At 53.8% G+C, this 24,944-nt stretch overlaps 6 protein-coding genes and 1 non-coding gene across 7 annotated transcripts; 3 read left to right on the top strand and 4 right to left on the bottom strand.

Annotated features, from left to right (window-relative positions):
- Positions 1-3,591: 3,591 nt before the first annotated feature.
- Positions 3,592-5,054, bottom strand: BO86DRAFT_390180 (60S ribosomal protein uL4). The gene is made up of 4 exons (XM_025672324.1): positions 4,924-5,054; positions 4,745-4,839; positions 4,526-4,676; positions 3,592-4,460 (listed from the first exon to the last, which is right to left on the bottom strand). Exons 1-4 carry the CDS (start codon positions 5,031-5,033, stop codon positions 3,698-3,700), a joined length of 1,119 nt encoding a protein of 372 aa, XP_025526478.1. The 5' UTR covers positions 5,034-5,054; the 3' UTR covers positions 3,592-3,697.
- Positions 5,055-5,731: 677 nt separating this feature from the next.
- BO86DRAFT_298109 (lytic polysaccharide monooxygenase AA11 family protein) lies at positions 5,732-7,039 on the bottom strand (the record flags this gene model as incomplete). The annotated part of the gene is made up of 2 exons (XM_025667426.1): positions 5,732-6,121; positions 6,188-7,039. Coding segments are annotated over 2 exons (1,242 nt in total), but the record flags the coding sequence as incomplete, so codon positions are not given.
- Positions 7,040-10,310: 3,271 nt separating this feature from the next.
- On the bottom strand, positions 10,311-13,759 carry BO86DRAFT_315650 (aromatic amino acid aminotransferase; the record flags this gene model as incomplete). Its single annotated transcript, XM_025668099.1, has 4 exons — positions 10,311-11,425; positions 11,830-12,875; positions 12,970-13,540; positions 13,618-13,759. 4 exons carry the CDS (start codon positions 13,757-13,759, stop codon positions 10,311-10,313), a joined length of 2,874 nt encoding a protein of 957 aa, XP_025526480.1.
- Positions 11,567-11,638, top strand: BO86DRAFT_t174. Its single transcript has one exon. It is a non-coding gene; the product is annotated as a tRNA-Arg (tRNA).
- Positions 13,760-15,510: 1,751 nt separating the features above from the next.
- Positions 15,511-16,055, top strand: BO86DRAFT_410728 (uncharacterized protein; the record flags this gene model as incomplete). Its single annotated transcript, XM_025674525.1, has 3 exons — positions 15,511-15,624; positions 15,809-15,874; positions 15,985-16,055. 3 exons carry the CDS (start codon positions 15,511-15,513, stop codon positions 16,018-16,020), a joined length of 216 nt encoding a protein of 71 aa, XP_025526481.1. The 3' UTR covers positions 16,021-16,055.
- A 366-nt stretch (positions 16,056-16,421) lies between these two features.
- BO86DRAFT_296017 (uncharacterized protein) lies at positions 16,422-17,433 on the top strand (the record flags this gene model as incomplete). The annotated part of the gene is made up of 2 exons (XM_025667412.1): positions 16,422-16,511; positions 16,582-17,433. Coding segments are annotated over 2 exons (942 nt in total), but the record flags the coding sequence as incomplete, so codon positions are not given.
- Positions 17,434-18,169: 736 nt separating this feature from the next.
- BO86DRAFT_364540 (DUF1996 domain-containing protein) lies at positions 18,170-21,033 on the bottom strand (the record flags this gene model as incomplete). Its single annotated transcript, XM_025670012.1, has 4 exons — positions 18,170-18,483; positions 19,828-20,597; positions 20,653-20,809; positions 20,868-21,033. The coding sequence occupies 4 exons, from the start codon at positions 21,031-21,033 to the stop codon at positions 18,170-18,172; spliced, it is 1,407 nt and encodes a 468-aa protein (XP_025526483.1).
- Between the last annotated feature and the right edge of the window lie 3,911 nt (positions 21,034-24,944).

Here is a 24,944-nt window from a genome sequence, read left to right on the forward strand (position 1 = left end):
CCTTCTACGTACATTGAATGCGTCGCGAGCCGGACATACCCGACCCAGCGGCAGATACTTACATGTACGGAGTAATACGAACACCTTCCTATTCCTACACCCGTGCTGTAAGCCAAAGCCAACCCGGAAGAATCCTACGGAGAGGACAAGGGGAGTCCGGAAAAAGTTAATCGCGGCACCCTGCACCTCACCTGGTTTGTACGAACGCCGTTGGAGTTTAGTGGGCTTTTTGTTTCTGACTGTCTTTGCGCACGGTTGGATTTGGCTTGGCGGGTGGATTTGGGGACGGACCGGGTCGGGGTGGAACGGGATATCTATCTACTTCGTGTTCCCTTGCCCTTACCTTTACCCGTGGGCCGTGGGCTTTTGTCGAGGAGATACTACTATTATACAAGTGTTCTAGTTGTGGATGGGAGATATTGATGAGGTTGAAGTATAATGACCGTGCATTGTGTAGTTGTTGTAGCGCTGGGGAATCAAGGGCTGAGGGTTATATGTAGCCGAGTTTTTTGCTCGGATATATATCGACGTAATGGAAAACTCGAGCCGAGGATCAATATACTACATCTTGTCTACACAAGCGAGAAGTGAGAGAACTTTAAGCAAGCCGAAATATCCATCATCGATGATTCGAGCTTTGTAGCATCATACCTAATCCGAAGTCCGCGGGATCGTCAGATATACTTCCAGAGAGCCGACGCAGCAGTCCTCAGGCACACCCAATGCCATGGACAAGAGATCGTACCTTGATCCGAGATGTGAAGCTTCCTTGATCTTCCTACACTCATACCTGAGTACAGTACAACGGAACGTTCGTGCTCTGAGTAGTTAACGCATGGTCCAGCCAAGTATAACTCGTCATACCTACCCTCCCCGAACCGACCTCCACCAAACCCATCGCCACCATTCCAACTGTCATCTCTCCCAGAGAGTGACTTGTAATGGAGTTAACTTACTGTGTACTCCACACACAAATAACCCGGACCCCGACCCCCCTCTGAAACCAAATCAGAATTGCCACTACCCGCACTAGATCGACACTATGTCTCCGTAAGCCCGTCGCCCCTCCGCCGTCCACCCCAGAACCACCACCAGGAAGCTGCATGGTACTTTTGACACATGCAGCAGCAGCAGCAGCAGCAGCAGCAACAACAAACAGGGCACCTCACACAGTTCGGTCTCCGTTTATTCTCTCTTATATACGAAGTACAATACATACGATTAGTACTAACCAGTGGAGCACCAGCAACGACGGCGGTGGCAAAAGCAGAGAGAGGGGAGGCGGGGGGGGGAGGCAATCGGAATGGAATTGATACGTCTGAATGGTCGTGGCCAGCCAACGGAGCAATCAGGCTTGTTATGTCTCTCAGGGTTTCAACCTCGGACCGAACGTGTCCCATGCTTGGAGGAGCATGAGGAAGAGTCGAATCAATAGCAATAGCCTAATTGACTATGCCCGTCTGGCAGTCTCTTCGCCAAGGGATCAACATAAAGAAGTTGCTTGATTGAAAGATTGATAGTGTCCTCTTCTTGAATTAAGCAATTAGAGCTCAAGAAAGAAGGATACTTGTCCTCATGCTCAGCTCTCTCTCGCACTCACTGAGTACGTAGAGACGGCGGTTGCTTAATCCCACCAATGATGGTCTAGGTATAAGAGGTTGATCATGGATTAGCTGAATGGTTACTGGGAGTACTGTACATATTACCTTCCTCGCTACTGGTAGGTACCTGTAATCACTCATATGAGTACCTAGTACCTAGTAATATACACATGCGGTACTCTAACCTCCACTATCCCAGACATCAATTCCCTCACCCCACAAACGATCCACCTATTCATCAATAACAGAATAGATCAGACCATCACCTACACCCTCATCACCACAGGACCCAAAAAGACCAGCCCAGCCCGGTAGTAGTGCTCTTACAAGTCGTTAGTGATTAATTCCATAAGCAACCATACAGCATCCAGCCTAAGAAACAGGGATCATCTCTGACAGCCGGATAGCGGAACCCCCATCCATCCCGTAACGGCGCAAACAAAGGCCTCGGTAGGATCCGGTGAATCACCGTGGTTTAGTCTCAGACGCTGTACTATATGTACATCGGTGGGGACTTTTCAGGTGTGTCCAAGACATGTTCATTTAAACAACTCATTAGTTGCATATACTGGCAGCCTAGCAAGAGGACAGCAAACCACTCGAGCAAGCAACCCTATCCTATGCCATTGCCCCCCTGAGGGAACACCAACCAACCTACGGGAGCCTAGGTACTGACCATAGAAGACGCAGCAAAGACTGCCTATACTCGTAGTAAGGTAGGTAATCACGAACCCCCGCAACCCACCCAGAGAGAGCCAGGCCCCAAACATGATTCATGCTACCTAGGCTTCCCTATTAACCCGGATACGATCCCGACCGGAGTTTAGTTGATTATAGGGGGGATCCCAATCTATATTGGCCTGAGCTTTTTTTTTTTTTTGGCTACTCATATGAGTATTCCAATTCTCCTAGGTAGACACAAAGATAAACTCCCAATCAAGCCCGGACTACGGAGAGGAGCACCTTTAGCCACCACTGCATACACACACCTACCTGCCCATACCCTACCTTACCGCTAACAAACACCTAACCTCACACTCAACCAGAATAAGCAAGGTAAACCACGCTCGAATACGGTACCGGAGAACTCGGGATCTCAGTGCGGGAGCAAACAGCCACAAACCACAAACTCCCAAAGTATAACTTAGATCTATATTAATCCCGGTTCCCTTAGATTTAGAAAAAGACCTCGGACACGGAAACCACAGCGTCAGATTTAGGCTCAGCTGTCGACAAATTAAACTGGATCAGTTGGGTGTTGGTGTTTGGTGTTGGTCGGAAGGTAGGGAGTAGTTCGTGCCGTTGTGGCATCACATGAAACCGTCGGCGAACATTCACTTAGTCTAATCTATTCTCCCGGGTAGATTGATTGTGTCAGGGGTGTGTGTGCCACGGTGCCAGGTGGTGGCTTGCTGGCTCCCCTTTCGGTCGAGGGAATCGTGTTGGTTGGGTGGGTGGGTGGGTGGTTTTGGGAAGTTGAATGTTTTATTTTATTTTATTTTACTTTTATTTTTTTTGAGCATGGGTGGTAGGTAAATCAATGGAAGAGGCTGGCTGGCTGGGCTGAGGTTGAGGTTGAGGTTGAGCTGGACGTTCGGGATGTCGGGCCGAGATAAGTTTCATGATGAGGTGATGTAACATCATGCAGCTTCGGGGTATATGGGTTATGGGTTGATGGTTGAGGAACGAACGGGATGAGGGATTATTGGGATGTAGGACGGGACCATGAGCAAAACCAAAGGATGCAGGATTCGTGATTGGGATCCTTACGGGTTGAGGTGTTCGGTTTGATTAGGTTGAGTGCTATTTTGAGGCGGAGACTTGGTGAGTAGTTGCCGGGTGGTGGTGGTGGTGGTGGTGGTGGTCACACTAGGGTCGACAGAAATCTCTGTCCATCCGCGATAATGCATACATATACTCTACAACGCCAAGATTACTTTCAACTACGAATGAAACCCGCAAGTAACTACAAATCCATCTCATTAAAAACGTCATGGGGTATTGCAAATCCTGTTCATTTGCTCTGGCTACCAATTTTAGAAAAAAGACCACATTAGAAAACGCAAACACTCATCGGACCGTCAGCCAAGAACCATCTAAGCCTCGTAGAGGGTGTTGAGGAACTGCTTGGAGACACGCTCGGGCTTGCCGCTCTCAAGGGGCTTCTGGCCGAGCTTCTCCTTGGAGAAGGCAGCGGCGTAGGGGTTGAGGCGGAGCATGACCTGCTTGTTGCGGAGAGGGTTCTTCTTCTGGACAGCAGCGCGCTTGGTGCGGGCCTCACCCTTGGGAGCACGGAGCACGGACTGGATCTCAGAGGAGTTGATGAGACGGGCCAGGTCGGCGTTGGCGACAAGGTTGGAGGGAAGGAGGTAGTCCTTCTTGAGGGCGGCGGGGGTGGTGGTGCTGCCGTAGACCTGGTCAAGGGCCTCGAAGGCGGCGGAGGACCAGACGACGAAGCGACCGAGGTGGCCACCGGGGGCGAGCTGGAGGAGGTTGAGGGAGAAGACGGAGGAGGTCTCGACACCGGGGATGTTGCGGAAGGCACGGACGAGCTCCTTGCCATCAACCTCGGGGTTGTAGACAACGAGGGGACCGCGGCGCTGGCGGAAGCGGCGGTTCCTCAGCTTACCCTTACCAGCACGGAGCTTGCGGGACTTCTGGACCTTGACGAGGTCGGAGCCAGCACCGATGGCCTGGAGAAGGGCAACGGCGGCCTTGGTCTTGCTGATGGCAGCGTTCTCGAAGGTCTTGGACTCAACGACGAGGGGAACCTCGGGGACGTTGGCGACACGGTGACCGCGGGCGAAGAGGAGGGAGGGAACGGAGGAGGCAGCGAGGGCAGAGGCGGTAGCGAAACGTCTGCAGTCAATCTTGGTCAATCTTGCCCTTGCCCCCAACTGCGCGAAGAACGGTGTATCTCATACCTCTGGCCAACGTTGACCTTCTGGTGCCACTTACGCCAGACCTTGGTAGGGGCGAACATGCGACCGGAACGGCACTGGTTACCGAAAGCAGCCTGACCAGCACGGTGAGTACCACCACCGGAGACACGGGGGATACGAGCGACAGCGCGACCTGCAAGTCCGATCCCAATCAGTCCCTGAAAATTCTGCCTCCCTTCTTCAATCGATGATCCAACGTACCGGTACCCCAGGACTCAGCGGAAGTCTGTTCACCAGCCTTCTCGCTCACGGCATAGGGCTGTCTCTTGTTCTTGGCAATGCCGGTGTGCACCTGCCTATAATTCGCAATCCGTCAGCCTTTTCCATCCCGGTCGTGAATTTCCTGGTGTCTCGGATTCCCTCAAGATCGAAGAACATACTGAACAATGTCAGGACGGATGGGCGCAGAGAAAACGGCGGGAAGGGGAGCAGTGGCCCCGCTGGGCTTGCCCTCGGCCGTGGCGATGGTGACGGTAGGACGAGACGCCATTGTTGTCGACGGGGTGTGGTGGTCGTTATCGTCGTTCGAGGTTGAAGATCGAGTATCTCCAAGATGAGCCTGCGCAAATTTTCGCTTAGTTCGAACCGCCCGTCGTGGGTGCGGCAATGCCCTAGCCCTGATTTCTGTTTTGGGAGCCCGCCAGCTGGCCGCCAGTGCGGGCGGATGCCTGAGGCGGGAACAAGTGTGGAGTATTTGAGGTTCCGGCTCCACCAACGAGACATTAGACAGAGCATATCGATACTATGTACACCTACCCTGAGCAGGGTAAGGATACAGACACAATGGGGCAGCCGGTTGAGTAGTCCCGACAGTTGGTCAATGCAGACCGGCCTAGATATTGTCTATGCCAACACTGCTCGCCCGACAATGGCCAACTTCTCATGGAGGACATAAGCATGATCTAGGATGTTTGCAGTCCTACGAAGTTGCGTGCTCACTCGAAGAGGATTTATCTATCACAACAATTACAAACAATATAAAGTCACTGAAATAAAGTCACTGATACCGACCAGCAGTATATTCTCCTATCTCGATATGCTGTATCTTTTCTGGTCTTGAATGTACAAAAAGAGCGAAACCCCGAAGAGCCTTTCACATGCGCATGCATAGTGAGCGAAAATGAATGTTTAAATAAAATCATGAAATTCGTTAAGAAATGGTTGTGGCTGGAGCGTTCAAACGTGCTGGTGACCTCCGTGGGCACGGCGTCTGGCGCGCATCTCAGTCACATCGCGCTTGGAACTGGCACTAGCGATGGAGAGGTCGGCGCTCTGGCCCGGCGTGCACTGGGTGCCGCTCGCCATAGCCTGGGAAGAGGTCCACTTGCCGTTGGCGCAACGCTGGAAGGAAGAGCCGCCGATGCAGTTCCATTCGCCCTCCTGGCTACAAGAGCCGGACAGGGCACCAGAGGTCGATGTGCTAGTGCTGCCGGATGCAGAAGAAGACGATCCAGAGGACGTGCCGGAGGACGTTCCAGAAGAAGCTCCGGAGGAAGCTCCGGAGGAAGTTCCAGACGAAGATTCAGACAAAGACCCAGACGAAGCAGAGCTTGCTGCTGGAGGCGCTGCGTAAGCCGTCTTTGCAGCCGCCGCGGTAGTTGAGGTACTATAAGATCCAGTGTTCGCATTGGCGTTGGCAACGACAGAGACGGCAGCAGCTGCGCTCGATGCTGCACTTGAGCCGGAACCAGAGCCGGAGCTCGTGCCAGAGCTGGTACCAGAGCCGGAGCTCGTGCCAGAGCTGGTACCAGAGCTCGTGTCACCGGCACCACCAAAGGTAGCGGTACCAGTACAGGCAGCGCTGCCTTCGGGTGCCAAGTTGCTGGCCACACCAAGATACTGCACATCGGCACCAGGCTGAGGGAAGCGAATATCGACACCCTCCTTGGTAGTGCAGCCGTTGACGTTGGCGACGAACATGGGAGGGAAGCTGGAAGAGCGCTCCTCCAATTTCGGCATCACGCGGGAACGCTTGGAACCGGAGCCGCCAGTGACCTCAAGAGGGGCGCAGTTCATGTACATCTCGCGGTTGCCGATGCGGTTGAACCAGGTCCAGGCCAGAGTGTATTTGCCAGGAGTAATACCCTCAGGAATGGTGTAGTTGAAGGAATACGGATCCACCCCGTTGGGGTTTGCGGGGAGATTTCCATCAACATTAGCAGGACAGCCACCCTCGAAGGACTTGATGACCATCCACGATGAGTCTTTGGTAGGCTCTAGATCCGTGGTCAGACTAATCTGACAGGATCCTCCACCGTGGACGGCACTGCCCTGGAAGGTCAGGGGCATGCTCTCGCCAATAGCTGCCTTGTTCCACTCAGTGACTTCATAGGTGTTGGAACGGAGTTTGCAGGGGAAGTCACTGCCGTCAGCCGCCAGAGGCGAGTTGTTGAGAGTATCCTTGCCATAGGGAACAGGCTTGGACATGATCATGTGTCCTTCAACGGCGGACAGGCCGAACAGGGCAACTGCCACGAAAGTCGACTTGGAGAACATGGTGGTTGGTTCGTAAAGCGTTAGACTGTTCGACAGTTGAGAAAGTGGTGGAAAATATGTTGTTCAAATCGTGCCAGACGAATGGGAACAGGTGTTTGAAGGTTCGAAGGTTTGAAGGATGGAAGAACTGATGTAGCTGGGTTAGCAAGGTGCATTTTATATCTCGTACATGGGAGTGTTGAAGGCCAATGACTGCTGCAATCAACAGTAGATCTCCGTATAGAAGATCGTGCATAACACATGAGCATAACACATCGATGTGCATAGACAAAAATTACCTTTATGCAGACCGTCAACAAAGAAGCCACAGGTCAAAGAATGGTTTTGTGGCGGAAGATGTCACCAAACAATGATTGTTCTTTGTTAAGTCGAAGGAAGGACTGTTGGAGACTGCCACAGGCAAGTTCAACCGCAAAGATGCAAGTAAAAGAAGGAGGGAAGGAAAAGAAAGACAGGACTAGCCCGCGAAACTGTCGAACAGGTGTAAAGGATGAAAGGACTGAACGCTCCAGCGCGGGATGAGAGAAGGAAAGGAAGAGAAGATGCCCAGCCCTGGTGTTACAGGGGGGATTATATAGCATTGTCATGGTTCACAATTGCAAGCGCCATGATTCAGGCGACAGGTAACAATCAGGGATCGGATTCAGAGACATGCATTGATGTGCAGTGAAGGTGCAGTTGAATGAATGGATACAGTTCAATGTACAGTACGCAGTAGAGCAGAGCAGAAAGTGTGGAGAGTGGAGAAGAGGAGAATAGAGAAGTATACTCCAGATGAAACGGTGACTGCTCAGGGCGGATCTTGTCGCACCATCAGCCCGGCGCTTCGGATCATTGGCCGTGGAAGGATCGATTGGCGCCGGCCCACTGCCAATCATCGCCTGCAGTCTGGAAGTCTTGTCGCTCTCGAATTCAGGTACGAGTAAGTCACCAGTGGAAATTGAATGCTCATTTGACTGCCCATGAACCCTGACGAACCCTGATGAACCCTCCTCAATCTTGAATGGATACAGAACTACCCGAATCTGTCTTGAACTGTCGCAAAGTCCCCTCTGTCCGCCCAATCATCACCATGGATTGACATTTCCTCCTCATCCCAACTCCTCATCGCCTCGCGACTTACAAGTCACATCTTTCCCCGACCGGGTCAACTGAACACAAACCCTGCATCACGGACCCTTACTTCCACCTCGAAATCTCCGCTCGACGTGGGTCATGTAGCCACTGATGGTCAACTATCCGGTTCTGAGTTGCAACGATGTGTGTGCATTTGTGTGTGCGTGTATGTGTATGCGCGCGCACAGTTCGGACTTCGCCCTGTTCGGGATCAGATCTGCAAATGCATTTCCGTCCGATACCACATCGCATGTGAATCCATAAACTGGGATAACACATTTGCCTCTCACAAGTGTGTTCACCCCTTCTCTCTCCATCATTCCCCAACTTGGATCGCTAATCATAAGATTCATTACCAGCAGGTTGCCAACAATATTGCAGTATTGCTTTAGTCTAAGTGTATCAGTCACAGAATCAGGACAAAACGACCGACTCAACCAACCAATTCACGCAAGCCCAAAAACAGACATCTAAGCCGATACAATCAGGAGAAAGAGAGTCTACCTTCCTCCAGTCAGGTCTTGGGAACTCATTTGCAGACTGCAGCCGAGTTTGGAGAATACTGCCTATCAATACCCCGACTGGTCCGACTTGGCGCTTGGTGGCGAACAACGTCAAACCAAATGTCTTACTGGTAAAGTATATGGATCGCTTGGACGATGCCCAAAGTACCGTACCTGCGCCGTCCCTCACTGTTACCTTGAGGGTGTGTATAAAAATAATTCTGTGGTTGGGAATCAAGGGGACCGACCGAGGTACGAACCGAACAATACCATGAAGTACTGTACAGGTGCAGTCCGTACCTAGGCAACCTTTCCCAACCACCGCCGCTCCATGGTTCCAAGCCGATCCCCGCGGACCCTTTCGGCGCAAAACTCTGGCTGTGGGATTTGCGGAGTCTGCCTTCCTAGTTCTTTGCTGCCTGTCGGAGACCTCCGCTTAAAGATCGGTTGAAGTCTCCGCATTGGAACTTGGGTGCCTGTGTCGACGTTATTTGCAGAGAACCGATATCTATAGTTCACAGTGTACTGCGCCTCCTACACAACATGCATTGTGCATTACATACGCCCAGTTGCTTTACTTGGTTGAGGTGAACTACACATGGGTGCACATCCACCTGAACACCAGTCAATGGCGCAGACCCCGATCGCCCGACTGGATTGAGCAAGACCTACAATCACTGAGCCAAGCATCGTAATCTCGCTACCCAGCTCCAAGGGCCCATCTCCCTGGCCATAGCCATAGCCAACCCCATCCCCAATGCAACCTCATTAGCTGAGCCAGATCTCTACGCCATGCCAAGAAACCACAGATCACGGCTACCTTCGGCTGTCAGGTAGCCTGAAACTGTCTTCGTGGGGAACAGGATCAAAATCTATCTGAAACGGGCCACAGCGGGAGATTCGCAGCCGTCACTTAAGCGAAGGGAGTCGGTCACCCTCATCTCCTGACCTGCCCTATGATATAGACATTCTACGCCTGTCTGCGGGGACGTTGAATTCCAAAGTGAGTTTGTGGCTGTTTTCGTTCGGTGGAGGGAAATTGGCTGTACCTGGATTGGAGTCGGAGACCGAACGCAGAATGTGCTGCATGTGACAGGTGCCAGCCACTATGGGTGATTGTCTCGGGTCACATCACGGAAATGGATGTTCTCGGAGGTGTATGACAGCCTATCTACCTGTAATTACTGTACATGTCAAGAGTCATTTTAAACATGTAGCTCATCGCTTTCGCCATGAGGTACCAGCCGCACCAGCAGCCACAGCCGCTGGGGTGCATTGACGACCATCTCTTAAGGAGTTGCATGCTCCCCCACCAGAACATCCGTATATGGTATGATCCAGGACGTGTCGTCATGATAGTGTTTCAGCGACCGGAGTGCCTGGATCAGAAGAGTCACCCCAATAGCCTGGGGAAGATAGTGGTTTTATGTGCGAATGTCGCGAACCCACCAGCCGAGATGCATGGATGCCATCACGTCCATGTCAAGCAGCAGCCCGCCAGCAGCAGCAGCAGCAGCAGCAGATAACGCTGCATCCTTTTCAAGCCTCCCCGGGGAGCAGACTGGATTACGCATCAAACCGCAAGACCGATGCGTTGCGCAGCATAACCGTTCCCCACGATCCAACATCAGCCCACAGCTCAGATCATCAAATCATTTCTTCCCCTTCTTCTTCTTGCCACCTCCCTCCCCACTCCCGCCAGACGACGACGAGGAGGAGGACTCCCTCGCGAACCCCCCTTTAACGAGTGCATCCCTCCCCGCCGCATTGATGATTCGAAATCGATCCGGCCCCAACAGCACCCCACCATACCACCGCGTCACGACGACCACCACATCCCAGACATCCATCAACTGCATCAGATGCAGCAGCCGGCCCCCGGCCGCCGTCTCCCCATCATCGTCACAGTCCTGCACGACGGACACCTCCCCGCCCGCAGAAGCCCCGCCGGGAATCTTCCTCCTCTCCCGAATCCTCCACGCACTGATGTTATGCGTCGCGGCCGCGACCCTCTTCTCGCTCGCCAGTAAATAATCCAGACTCGCCTTCGCCTGGCCCAGACTCGTCACGCGGGCCGCCCGCCCCACGAACACGGATTTCTTTTCCGTGATCACCTCCGAGACGATCCATTCCGGCGGCGCGGGGAGACCGAACGTCTCGTGCAGCTGCTTCGCGGGCTGGGTGAGTTCCGCAGGGGAATCTTGCGCTGCGCTTGGGCTGGTGTCATTGCCGTTGCTGGCGTCGTTGTTATTGGCAGTGGTGGCGGCGGCGGCGGCGGTGGTGGTGGTGGTACTCTCCCCGCCCACGCCAATCTCCGTGAACGCCGTCTCCGCTTCGGAGATCAGATCGAAGAGGCAGACCGCGCCGGCGGTGTAGACTCGGGACAGGATGGCGGCGAGGATGTCGACGGCGAGTTTGCCTTCGCCGCGGGCGGCGGTCGAGGCGGTGCCCTGGATGAGCGGGGGCGTGTCCGGGTAGGTTGCGGGGAAGCCGAGGAGGAAGGAGAGGTGCGGGTGGTTCGGGATTTGGAGTTTGAGGGTTGTTGGAGCGGGTTCGCTGCTGCTGCTGCTGCTGCTGCTGCCCAGGTCGAGGGTGGAGGGTGCGGCGGCTGCGCTTGCGGTGCTGGTCCCCGTGCTGGAGATTGTGATGGTGTCTGGGTCGTAGATCGCGTTGATGGCTTCGATTTCTTCGGCGAGGTCGGCGTTTGAGAGGGACATCTTCGGGGATGTGGGAGGGGAGGAACGGAGAGGCGTAAGGTGGATGTGGTCTGTCTTGCGACGGGACTGCGGATTGGATTTCGGAGGTGGTGAGGGGGAGAGAGATTTGATGAGGGGAAATATTCAAGGTTTCTGTTGAGCTTTGCTTGGTGTAGGCTATAGAGCGTGAATTAGACCCTCTTTCCCAATCAGGCCTTATAGCTCAATGGTAGGGCGTCAGTTTTCGGTACTGAAGGTTCTGGGTTCGAGTCCCAGTGGGGTCGCTTTCTTTTTGTCTGTTGTCTAGTTTCTTTTTGCTAGTCGTCAATTTTCCCAAGTCTAAGCGTGTTTCAGGTGTGTGGTGTTTGAAGGGAATGTCTTTGACGGGGTACCGTCTCTATGAACCATAGTTACTTTGTCTCGTCATCATGGGTAACTACCGTACGTAGTATCAACACAAACCAGACAACTCAACACCCCAACCCCATCATATTCGCCGGTCCCTCCAACTGCAACCGCTGCAGCATCATCTCCTCGTCCTCCAAACCATCCAGGTCCTTCCTCCTCCAGAACGCCCGGAACCCGTCCACCAACCGCCGAGTGATGCCGGCGACCTCCTCCGCGGGCATCGCCGCAAAGCACAGCCGGAAGTACTGCTGCGAGCGGATGAGCGCCGCAGGGGTGGGCGCGAACAACGACCCGGGACTCATCAGACACAGATACGGTTTCTCCATGAGCTGCAGCCAGAGCGCCTTGCTCAGGCGCTCGGCCCCGTACCTCTGCAGCAAGGGATGCGTCTCGACGCTGACCTTCAGCCACACGAACATGCCGCCGGTGGGCCACGTAAAGTCATACATCTGCACCTTGTCCAGCACCTCCCAGGTCCCTGCATTTGGGTCTGCCTCGTCCGTGTCGACCAGGTACTTCCCCTCCTCCAGGACCGTGCACATGTCGCGCATGCGCTGCTCGTAGCTCGCGCGCAGCCCCTCCAGCCACCGCACCCAGCCATCCATCTGCCAGGCGCGCGGCTTGCCCTTGCCCTTGCTCTTGCCGTTGGAACTGGTATCCGAGTCCACCTGCTGGCCTACGATCAACTCCGCCACCATGGCCTGCACGAACCCGGACGGCTGCTGGGTGCTCGTCTCGGTGATGCGGGTCAGCCGCTCGATGAAGGCCGGCTGGGCGGTGATCCAGCCCAGCCGACACCCGGGGGCAATCGTCTTGGAGAACGTGTCCAGGCGCACAACGCGGCCATCCGTGTCCACCGACAGATACGAGGGGACCAGCGAGTCCAGGAACGCGTACCCGGAGGACCGGCCGTGGGCGTTGTAGTTGCGCGGGGCCGGGTGGACCGCGGCGGGCGAGCCGCGGTACTGGGCCTCCGTGGCCGCCGCGGACGGGTACTGGAGGTTCCAGTACGGGTCGTCTTCGATGATCAGGATGTCGTACCGCTGACACAGCGCATAGATCTCCTTCCGGCGTTCCACGGACAGAGTCCCGCCCGTGGGATTTTGGCCGATTCTGCAGGCAGAACCAGCGGGTTAACTGGTGGTTGCTTGATGAGAGAGAGAGAGAGAGAGAGAGAGAGAGAGAGAGGACGGGTCGAGGAACTTACGTGATGGTGTACATCAGATGCGGGCGACGACCTTTCTTGAAATCCCAGTTCTCCAGCACATCCGCCAACCCGCCCGGGCCGTGCGCGACCATCCCCTCCGCGTCGACGGCGACGGTGGCGACGTTGACGCCCCGGGGCTGGAAGGTCTGGATGGCGTTCATGAAGACAAACTCCTCGCAGAGCACGCCCTCCCGCTGGTTGATCCAGTCGCGCCGCGGATCCCACGCGGTGGTGAACGCCTCCACGGCCTTGGACAGGCCGTCGGTCGCCCCCGTCGTGAGCAGGGTCGCCGGCCCGCCCGCATAGGGGACGTTGGGGTGGAGATGCTCGCGGGCGAACTCGCGCACAAACGTGGCCAGGGCCGGCAGCCCCTCGGCGGTGCCATACTGCAGGGCCGTGGCGACATCGATCTTGTGGAGCGTGTTGGCATGGGGGGTTTCTTTGGGAACGACCATGCGGTCCGTGGTCCGCGCGTCTCCTTTCTCTGTGGTTGCCGTCTCCGCGAATCGCTGGGGGTGGGCGACCGTGGCCTCGAGGGTCTCGTAGGGGAAGTATGACGCATTTGGCAAGCCTGATGTCGTGCGCGGTAAGTGAGGGGAAGCCTTGGTGATGCTGGCATCACGCCAGAGGATTGAGAACAATGCTCACCACCCGCCATGTTATCGACATTGGGTCGGATCATGTACTTGTACAGGCTCTTCACCAGACTGTTCTCGCGTCTCTTGGTCACCGCCGAGAGATGATGCGACAAGTCGAGCGGAGGCGACTTTTGGAGGCTGGAGTAAACCATGATGGATCCCGACCGAGTTCTCGCTATCAATCGCCAATGTTTTGAAATCTCTGTATCAAGAATGGATACTGAACCACAAGGGATATTGATTCAGCTGCTCAGACCCCAAAGCACGGGCGCGAGGACGAAAGACCGTTGGGTCTATATAAACCGGGCGTTATCGCCTTGTGCTTGATAAGCAGGCCCCGATAACCTAGACCTTGGTTCGCGGACCCACTTGGAGGGATCCCGACAGCACCTCTTTATGACGGCCGTTGAATGGACCCGATAAGTCATGTCCGTGCAGTGCTTGCTGCCGGTAGGATTGCAGGATGTGACTCGTGGGGAGAGTGTAGATAGGGTTGGGATAGCAATCCTGTTTCCTGCTGGTCTTATCCGACGAATCCGGGGGCAGAATCGGCTTGGCGTGCTACACGTCAAGCGCAGTGCTTGTTCCTCCTCTGCTTTTGTTTGTGTATACGGTGGTGCTATTCCCCAGGTTGTTGCCCCGTGGGTCAGCATGTTGTCATGTTACTTTCATGCAACCATGTGGGAACGAAGCCTGGTGGTTGGTTAGGGAGGGTTGACAATCGAGGCCGGGTTGTTTCTGGCTTGCCGGGCGTTCCGGGGTGTGGGGGATTTGGGGAAGTCTGGATTGCTCGAACTGTTACTTATGCTTGCTCAATAGGCCGTTCTAGGGCGAGATAAGCTAGCCTGGCAGTAGTACTGTAGATAGTCTGTGCTCATTTTAACTCCTCTGCTACATATCAATCCCTCGGTGGACTGAAGAAATATCGAATACTCTCCGTGTATTCTATGCTTATCTTGGGTCTGTCGCCTGGCCTATAGTGACAGTTGCCGTTGTCTCGATCTCAGTAGCCTTCCAGGCCGTGGATATAAGTTGATATCGAAAGACAAGACAATCGTGACAATGCACAGCAAAGCATATAACGACTGGGAGTCAAGGATGATTGTACAGAGAGTACAGGTCTTGTGCTCAATGCATAGACCAGTTAAAACCACCTGCGATAAGCCACCAAGCCATACAACGCATACAAACAATCACGATGTCTTATCTGGACCTCATCCCAACACTTCTAACTCAACGAAGAAAGTGCCTTGAGAGAACCCTTATCCATTATGAAAATTGGTTTCTGATGGCGCCGAGCTGAGGCCTAAGGGTCTGTTCGTCGTACATTGTCTAATAGTACGACGATCCCTCAACCAACCAGTCTCAATCAAGATTACCACAGATCGTGGACTGTACAGTACCTATCACGATCCAAGCTCAATTTCAAGGGTTCTGATCCCACCTTACTCCTACCAGTCCCATCCCCTCATCATCCATCGATTCTCCCCTTAATCTCAGCCAGTTCAAAACCCGCCCGCCCAGCCTGTCCTATCCAGCAGGTACCCGTCCTCCCTCCAGTCTAGAATCGAATAGTTCGTGACTCGGAAAAAGCAACCCTAGGTCTAGCGCCTGTACATCACGCAGTAACCAGGGATCAGCAACCCCAGACCGACTGTCGATCATCTCATCAGAAACCGCCCCATGTCCATGTCCATGTCCATGTCCAGAAGAACTACACAAGAAAAAGCAACCCGATCCCAGTGCCAACCCCCCAGCCATCGTCCAGTGGTATCCAAAGCAGCAGCAGCTATAAATCCCCTCTTCCCTCCGCTCCCCTCCTCGCCCTAACCATCACCCAATCCCATCAGTTCATCAGTCTGATCCCCCAGACCAGACCAAACCACCAAAACCAAACAACAAAATGCACATCCCAACCTTCGTCACTCTCTCCCTCCTCGCCCTCCTCGGAACAGCAGCAGCATCCCCCACCACGGCAGGGGCGAAGGAGAAGCCGCTGGCCGCGCGGGTGAACATCGTACGTATCTCCCCAGTCCCCCAGTCCCCCCACCCCAGCCCTATCCTCTCCTTCTGAGTCTCAAAAAACCAACCCTTCTCCCCCCTTCCCCTTTGACTCTCTATCCATCCCAATACCCAGGATACGATGCACCCCTTAAATCATCCCATGAACCCGGGGAAAGCTAATCTCCACCCCCATGCAGCTACCCAACGGCGCGACCTGCAACAAGGACGGGAGTTTGGGGGTGTGCCAGAGTAATTTCTGCATGGTGAGTTTTGCATCCAGCCTACCAATCTCTGAGGGAGGATCAGGGTGTAGGGGAGAGAGCGTGTGTGGTAGTGATTGACTGGCTAACTCTACCATGTCCTGTTTTTCTAGCAAAACGAGGGAGCTGCGACTGGAGTTTGTCGGTAAATAAATGGTCGGACTGCCGAAGAAAGGGAAGGAAGGGGAGCTGCTGCTTGCTGGTGGATACCTATAGAGGATACCCTCATATTCGGATGCAACTTCCTGTCCTGGATAGAATTGGTACAGTTTGGGTCGTCAAGTGCGTCTGGACGCGGTTTCCTGATCTAATATCGAGAACTACTAGCTAGCCTTTTCTCGCTTCTAACTAGGCTTCCGGAGGAATTCTGTATCTCCTCTCTTCTATCTTCTACTTCCCCATGTTTCTCCGTCTTGACAGCCTTCCGTATTATTATCTTCTCCGTGCATCTCTCTCTCTCTCTTTTTCACTTTCGAACTTCTTTCGATCTAATCAGTAGTGGCTCTTTTCATTATCCATGGACACCACGTCCGCGAGGGCTAGGAACCAGATCTCAACCATGCACTTGATTCTTGATGAGCGCGAGATCCGAGGGTGGGCCGACGACGATGCATTTCGTGAGCTTTACATATTCTGGTTTGTTTCCTCACGATGCTCGGCAACCACAGCAATGTATTCTGACGAGAGTGCTGACTTTCTTCTTCAGGAAGGATGCGATCGCCGAGTCGTTCTGCCTGGATGGTGGATTCACTCAAACCTACCAGGAAACAGATGACTCGATCTTCGTGACAGCGACTGTTCGAGAGGTGTCCGGGTATCTGGGCTTCATCGAGTTTTCCAAGAAGAACGGGCGCGTCTCGTTGGTGGCCGCGGACGCTCATTTGCTTGCGACGAAAGGCGCCGAAGCCAGAGCCAAAGCCAAAGCCCGGGCCACCAATTTGACGAACGAGGATCTCTTTATCTTCCGGAACGAACGGCTGAAGCTGGCCGCGATGTCCCTGAGCCGAGGCGGGTACCAAATGTCGATGAATGCGTTGGGTCGGTTTTGGCTGTTCCGGTCGCCGCAGGCGGATTCGTCGCTCCTCTGTGATACCGGATACCTGGATCGGACCACCGTTGCTGCTCGCGGGAAACAGGAGCAAGACCCCAAGCCCCTTCTCGTGATGAAAGCGCGAGAGTCGAGGGATGTTGCCATTTTTCTGGATTCGGACTCCACCCATATTACCAGGGTCACTTTCGGACTCTGGATGGGCAACATGGCCCTGGAGATCGGCGGCGTGAGAACTTCGTGGAACACCATCACCACTGACTATGGAGACATCCTGTTCTACCCGAGGTGCGCGAACCGATTGTTCCTCGAGGGAGTACATTTGCCCGAGACAACGCTGGGGAAAGGAAGATTCAAATATGGCTACAATTTTCGCCGTGCTGCGGTCTCAGAGAGCAGAAGAAGCCTCGCCGACGCGAATGCAGAGGCTCAACGGATCTGTAATATCTGGAATGTTGCCATCGAGCAGCAGCACGACGACGCGTTGCCCACGTACGCGCACTTGCATCTCGACGATCCCCAAGCGCTTGAACTGAGGGGGGCCAACGACCACCTGACTGAGGCCACTGTCAAGGCGGTTTGGACATATTTGCGGCGCATGGATGGTGGTGACAGGTTCTATGGCAACAACTTTTATTATGCCGGTCTCAAACCCAACGTAAGCCAGTCTCCCAACGCATCTGGCTGGCCTGTTAGGACTAATAGCTCTAGCCTGCACTGGGCAAATCACTAGGAAAGGATCTCGTCAGGATCCCTGCCTCTCTCTGGGGTTTGCTTCGAAGGCATAACCTTATACTTACCGTTGAAGAAGAACTCGAACGACAGGGGGCTGCTAAGGAGGGCGCATAGGCGGCGCAGGTTCGAGTGGTTAGATGAGTCTGTAGTTTCTATGTTGTTTGAGATAGTATCTCAACTTGAGGCTTATCCTGTAGGTTGAGATTTGGCTGTTACAGTGCGAGGCAAAGAGTACCCGGGCAGAAGCAGAAAACATTACACTGCAACTGGAATATCCTCCAGTAAGCTTTCATTCATTCAATATATTCCACTGAATTCATCTTCGCATTTCTTCCAGAGACCGCGACAGTGATGGTGGAGCCGATCCTTCGAGGATGGGAAGCTGAGGTATTTAACATATACATCGTAAATCCGACGGTGCCTGGACCATCGCAGGGACATTTGAAGAAAGGGCAAATAAGTATATCCGAAAGAAAACAAAGTCACAAGAGCCCCTGCATGGCGGACCACTCCAATCAATGGGAGTGTCCGTGGCGGTAATGCTTGTGGGCGGCATGGTGGAGATACCAACCGCGCTTCGAAGGGGGTCGGCTGGACGTCGCGCCGCCACTGGACGTGGTCTGCGAGGCGGTTTCTAGCGAGCCAGTCTGCGTCTCGATAGGGACACCGTGATCGTCCACGAGCACGATGATCTCCTGTTCCACGTAGACGATGGTTGTGGACGAGGGCGGGTCGGCCGATACGGTGCTCGAGGGCGGCGACCACGTCGTGATCACTTCCCAGTCCGCGCTGGCAAACGAATACTCCAATGAGTCGGAAGATTCGGTGTCTGGGGATCCCGCAGGTCTGGGGATCATCGCCAGCGTGCTCGATGCTGCTATGGGAGTCTTGATCAACGCGGTACTGGTGGTGTGGGTGGTCACGGTCGGCTGGGCCAGTGGCGTTGCGCTTGTGTGGGTGGACTTGATGAGTGGAACGCTGGTCGCTGGCGAGGGCGTCACCGCGGGCTTGGCGACCACCGCGAAGGTGCTCGATGCTGTTGGGGGAGCCTTGGTGGGTGGACGGCTGGGAGACGCCATCACGCTTGGCTTCGGGGCTGTTCCAGAGGCGCTCGAGATTTGAGTCGTCGTCTTGATGAGTGGGGCGCTCGTGGACGAAGGAGTGGTCAACACCGGAGGTTTGGCTGCGACGGCGAAGGTGCTGGCCACCGGCGAGACCGTCTTGATCAGTGGGGTGCTCGTGGCGGAAGATTTGGCCGATGTCGACGGTGTTACCATGCTGTCTGTGGACGGAGATGTCGGAGAAGCGATAAGTGCTGCAGACATGATGGTCTGCGTGATTGGCACGGTTGTGTTCGGTGTGTGGAAGAGAGGTGCCGATGACGAGGCTCCACCAGAGGCAGCGGATGAGAAAGGCACGCCCATTACTGAAGATCTCGGAGTAGCACTGAAAGACGCCGGCGTGGGAGAAACGAAAGACGTCGAAGAGACGGTGACCACAATTGGGGTTTGATTAGATGCCGGAGGAATCAAGACCGAAGACTGCACGGCGGCAGATGAAGATTCCGGAGCTGGAGATGACACCGCAAACAGATTTGCAGATGTCACTGGAGCCGAGGGAATCAAGGAGGATGTTGCATCGATAGATGACGAGGTCAGATTTGAAGACATATCGAGTGAAGGTTGAGAAATGGCTGGCGTTACGCCGGTCGAGACTGCGAGAGGCGCAACTACCGGCTTGGCCAACACCGCCGATGAAGAAGCTGGAACTGATGCAAGCAAGACCGAAGACTTCGTAGCCATAGTCGAGAGCACAGTCAATGCCGACGAGGAAGCCGAGAGTGACGGCTTGACAGTTAGACTGGAAAATCCCGATACGACCGACGCACTCGGGATTGGAAGTTGCGCGACAGAAGTCACTGAAGTAGCTGCGGTGAAAGGTGCAGCAATGGTCGTGTGTGTGCCGGTGATTGAGGAAGTGATCGGACGGGCAGGAGGGCCCTCTGCAACCGGGGGAGCAGTCGGCTCCCTTGCCTTCGCCGTCGTAGTGATGGACGAAGTAGTTAGTTCAGGCAGGGCCACATGCAGACCGGCCGACAAGAACCCAAGATCAATACCAACTCCCACAGTGGGCAGATCATCCAAGTAGACGGGCGTTGGTCTCCCGTGGCCACCGGCGGCGGCGGCGGTGGTAGTGGTGATGTATCTGACTGGGCTAGCATATGCAGGTCCGCTTTGTATAGCGACATTGTTCGGGAGACCACCCTTGTGGTAGTTCACGTCTTCATTCTTCAGAGCATCCGGGACGGAGAAACGGCACTCATCCTGTTTCTCATCACTTTGAAGCTTAAAAATGGGGCAGTCCGCCACTTCTCCAGACATGTTTGTGCATGTATCCACCGCCTGCTGGAGCACTTGCGAATCCCAGCCGTACATGAAATCACCGTGATAGCCGTAACCCGTGGGGTCTCCATTGGCGAGCACAAAATTGCCTTTGTTGCTTTTGAACGCGTATGTATCCCAGATGCTTTCATAGAATAGTGAAACCAGACGATGCTCGAAGCCTTTTGGGCATTCCCCGTCCATCACCAGAGACGGATAGGCCAAGTGAGACTTGTGGTCCGGTGTGTCGACATCCTTCCCATTCCAGCAGGATGGAAACATCAATTCAAACCGAACGCCTTCCGTGCAGTGCTCATCCAAATATGTCTTGTTTGGCAAGAAATGGCGACCCAGAGAGGGTTCGGGATCCTTTTGGTAATTGAGACAGTTGAATCCGACAGCTTTCTGGCGAAGAGCCTCCTGTTTTAGATCATTTCCAGACCACTCCGACTGCGGGGGATCCGGTATCGGCCAGGGGAAGTCGCGCAGGTATGTATCTCCTGCCATCATGCGGAAGTTTTCAGGGAACGCCGTCACATTTTCGCCATTGAGAAGGTAATAGCTGTCTTCGTCAGCACCAACACAAATCAACAATAATCGCAACCTAGGCAACTAACGCAAGCATTCCGCCTACTTCGTTGACAAGCTCAGCATCGCCGTTTTGATGCACGAAGTACAACGCGGGCGCCCAGTATGCTGACTTGTCCTGGGTCACTGCGCACGAAGTACAGCTCGATTGCTTCAGACTCGCCTCGTTGGCGGACATCGAGAATCCTATCGGGAAAACTCAGCGACCATGCTGATGAGCTACAGATGATGCAAGAGAACTGACCGCCCGATCCATGAACCGCGTGTACATGATCCGATGGTATCCCTGGTGCCATTATGGGATCAATCCGAGCCACACCACTTCGTCCGCGACAAGGCAGACGCCAGAAAGCGTTCGCAACATCGGTGAATATTGCCAAACAAGTCACTATAGCAACATCGAATTTCATATTTTGGTGCATCATCCGCTGGTTATTCAGTGTAAGTGGTGGGTCGAAAGCGCGAAGGCGTGGGTTGAGGTAAGAGGAGAGTGGTATCGACTGAGTGCGTCACCGGGAGCTAAGGATCGGACGTCGCGCCCATCAATGGCAGAAGCTGATTGATCGTGGTTAGTATGGGTGTCGTTGAGGTTGTTCCGTGGTCGTGCAGTCGGTGATTCCGACGGTGGACAGCCAAATCTTAGTATAAAAAAAGGCAGCGACAACAACAAAACAATGACAAAGCACGTCGCCGCCACACCACAAGCAGATCCAGAGGGACCAAAGGCCTGGAAAGTCATTGACATCATGTTTCACTTCAGAGGGTCTGTCCTGAGGAGAGGAAATATCCCTTGCATACCGTTACAGTGGGTGGCTTCGAGCCTTCTCGCGCCACCCAGGTGCCTACAGGATGTGACTTGATACGACCCGGTATCGAGGACAACAGTGAAGAGAGACTCAGCCTGGGTATAGCATTCCGTTTCCCGAGCAGTAACGTGTTGTGGCCCCTGTCGATCGATCCCTATGCGGTTGGGTGGTTGGAATGTTGGGATACCACGCCAATCGGTTGCTAGGAATCCAGGACCTCTCTCATCCTGGCTAAATAGTGATCTCTTGCCCGTCTGTCTGCCTGGGGGGCAAATTAGACGGACAAAAGAACGGTGAAAATCCCGATCTTGTACGGATGGCGGAGATGAAGATCGGGCCATGAACTGCCAACCAGGATCAGAAGTGACCGACTTGAAAGGACCAGGAACTGCCAAGGTGTTTCCATCATGGACAGCTGAGATTCGCCCCCCATAGACGTTAGTTACAAGTTGCAACTCAATGTAGTAGAGCAAAGCCAGCCAGATCTTGCCATTGGCGAGTTCGACACACATCACGATTCGAAGCCAAGATGTAAGACAGGATCTGGAGCACGGAGTACTCCACAGAAAACAGACAAACGGCAATGCTCGGTCGGCATCGAGGAAGAGTTTACGCTTTCTCAGATTCCCCGACCCTTGTTGCAGCTGAAGGATCGGTTTCCCGGGCACTCGACAGTCGCAAGTCCTTTCCTTTTGTCGCGGTGGCAAGAAGACACATCATCTGCACGGTCGGAGATATTCGACGTTTCAGAGGCTACTAATTCCCCAGTCATCAGGCATCATGATGCCGATGAGCATTGTCAGCTGCACACTTTGCAGGTTGCATTGTAACAAGAAACCGGCTATGTGCATGGATGTGTGTGCCCAAGCTTAATTCCAGCCAAGGGAGAACAGAACGTCTATCCCACTCAAGGGCGGTCCACGATCGCGGCGAGACCTGTCCGGGGCATTCTACATGTGGGATGCACAGTCAAGCCACAATGTATTTGAGCATGCGACCCTATGGTTGCTGGAGCAGTCAACAAAGAAGTGGCGTTGCTGTACCGAGCTGATCGCGTTCGGTGTCATTCTAGAAGCCGATGAGGCTGGCGTCAGGATCATCAGGGATGTTTGGCACCTCTAATGTGTGTGTCGGGCATCAGATGCAAATGCAGGACTGCTACAGGGATAGATTCATGTTGACCGTGAGACCGAGCATGAAACAGGTGCTGGACAAATGAGCGAGGGGATTTCGCTTCGCGTCGCGTCGCACCGCGTTAGAAACATGGAACAATGGAGGATGGGAAGATCGGACCGCGTCGGGAGTGCCTGACTAGTTAAGTTACCGGCTACCCGCGCTTGGGGACCCCTGCCATTGTGATGCAGAGTGTCGATCAAGGTACACGATGACCTCAGAGTCAGAGGCAGCAGAGAGACCCTGTGTATTTTGTAGTTGATGGCTGTGCTGCCTCGATATGATTCACAACTGCTTGATTAATCCAGCCATTGTGTTTCAAGATATAAATAATGTTGTTCGCAAGTAAACTGTCGCGTAGGACAATCCACGAACCACCCGCCGTCTGCTTATCTCTCGGTGTAGCCCATCTTCCTGTGCTGACTGAATCATGCTATCGTTCTCATGATAATAAAGATAACTTAAACCATTGAGTGTAGCAGCTGCTCGGCCATTGCATTGTTAGAGAGTATGTTCAACAACGACGGGAGTGGTAGAGAGGAGGTGTCTGCGTCGAGGCGTTATATATTTCTGCCGAAAGCGGACAACACAGCATCGCAACTTACACTTATACTCTCTGCTCCTAAGAATAAACCTGAAGAAAGCACCACAAAACATTGAACCAGCCAAGCTTGAAAGAACATCGATACTGCGATTCGGTACTCCGTACATCTACTCCTGAAGCCTACCCAATGCTCGACAGAAGACTGCAACACGGCCACCATCCTGATTGTAGAGTGACAGGCATGTGCAACATATCCACCAATTATTCACTACCTAAATTTCCCCAACTCAATGACTATACTGAAGTATAACCTGCTCCATCATACAGGCATCATACCTTATCTCAGAGAAAGTAGCAAGCCCACAAGATCCGAAACAGAATGTGTAATCTGCTAACGGAACAAGCACTACACCAGCAGCAAGTCACCAAGCCACCACCCGCCCACCAGGACAACCCATCCATATCCAGTCACAAAACCCAGCCTCTGCAACCCAAAGAAGGCAAAAAGATGCCACCGGCCTGTCAAACTCACAATGCATGTCCAGGAACAATCGTATCACTCGCAGCTTGCTCCCCCTCTCGCAAAAGATAACATTCTACTCCACACGCGGTTCCCCTCCCCCTCCCCTGTCAATGTCGCCATCGCCAGATAAGCTTCGTCGATAAGCACCATCACGCAACCAATAACCCACCAGAATCTTACGATCCAAAGGAGACAAAGCATCCTGGTCGAACCCCGACAACGAATGAGGAGTGCTTGATCGCCCGTTTGTGATCCCCCGCGCGGACGAGCGATCAGGGATCTAGCCAACCCCGTTTCGACTGTTAATCAGATTGATAGATAGTTAGACTATCGGATGTCAATGTCAATGTCATACTATAGATGCCGGCTCCGCAAGGACCTTTCACGGCCACAAGTGCCACTGCTGGCTGGAGTTGACAGACCCCAGACCTTGGCTCAATCGGACGTTATCATTAGCCCCGGAGACTACAGCAATGCTAGCACACGATTACCGTTCGATCTTCTTGCAAAAGAAAGCCTACACAAGCCGATTCGTTTCGAATACCCCCTAAGCTCCGACGTTCCGTATAGCGGATCCCCCGATCCTCTCTGCAAGCGACGTACGTACGTACGTACGTACGAGTGTATGAGTTTTGCCGGAAAGGGCTGTCATACACCGCACAGTCTACTACGAATCTCTTCCATGGTAGCTGTGGATGCCTTCAAATAGACCGACCGGGAAAAGACGGTGACTTCCGAAAGGCCTCCCGAAGCGAAGCCACGAATACTCGCGCCCCTACTAAACCGGCAAACCTTCCCCCAAACGAGTAAAAATCTCCCCTCCATCTGCTAGACGAAGGACTAAGAAGATAACTTACGGAGTGCCCTCACAGACAGCCTAAGGCTCCATTCATAATAACGCCCATTAATCCAAACTACTAGCCAGTACGGATTCGTCCTTACCCCATCCGGCAGAAGACGACAAGCCTTCGAGCCTAATTGGTTTATCTCGGCGCCATACCCCAGGAGGGGGAATGGATATCCTACGGCCCCGGCTTTTTGTCTTCTTTGTGGCGGGATGCTAAAACGCGCCAGGGTGATGCTAGGTCAAGCCATGGGTTTCGTTTGTCGTTTGGGGGCGCGGGCGGGGAGATGTTATCGAGATTCTTTCCCGTCCACGACGCGGCAAGGGAGCAGATTGAGTTTTCTTTACTCCTTTGGTTTTGTGGCAAAAAGTGAGTGCTCGTAGAACGTCTTCGGATGTAAGTCAAGGACGTACGTCAGTTGCAACTGCGG

The sequence above is a fragment of the Aspergillus japonicus genome, assembly GCF_003184785.1.
Source record: "Aspergillus japonicus CBS 114.51 unplaced genomic scaffold BO86scaffold_33, whole genome shotgun sequence".
In the NCBI taxonomy this organism is placed as follows: domain Eukaryota; kingdom Fungi; phylum Ascomycota; class Eurotiomycetes; order Eurotiales; family Aspergillaceae; genus Aspergillus; species Aspergillus japonicus.

What these genes read in the sequence shown, in the direction of transcription:
- BO86DRAFT_390180 (XM_025672324.1), bottom strand. Translation starts at nt 5,033, where the DNA reads ATGGCGTCTCGTCCTACCGTCACCATCGCCACGGCCGAGGGCAAGCCC. An exon ending in CGCTGAGTCCTGGGGTACCG is followed by an intron (nt 4,677 to 4,744) that starts GTACGTTGGATC and finishes TCGGACTTGCAG; the next exon opens with GTCGCGCTGTCGCTCGTATC. An exon ending in AAGGTCAACGTTGGCCAGAG is followed by an intron (nt 4,461 to 4,525) that starts GTATGAGATACA and finishes GATTGACTGCAG; the next exon opens with ACGTTTCGCTACCGCCTCTG.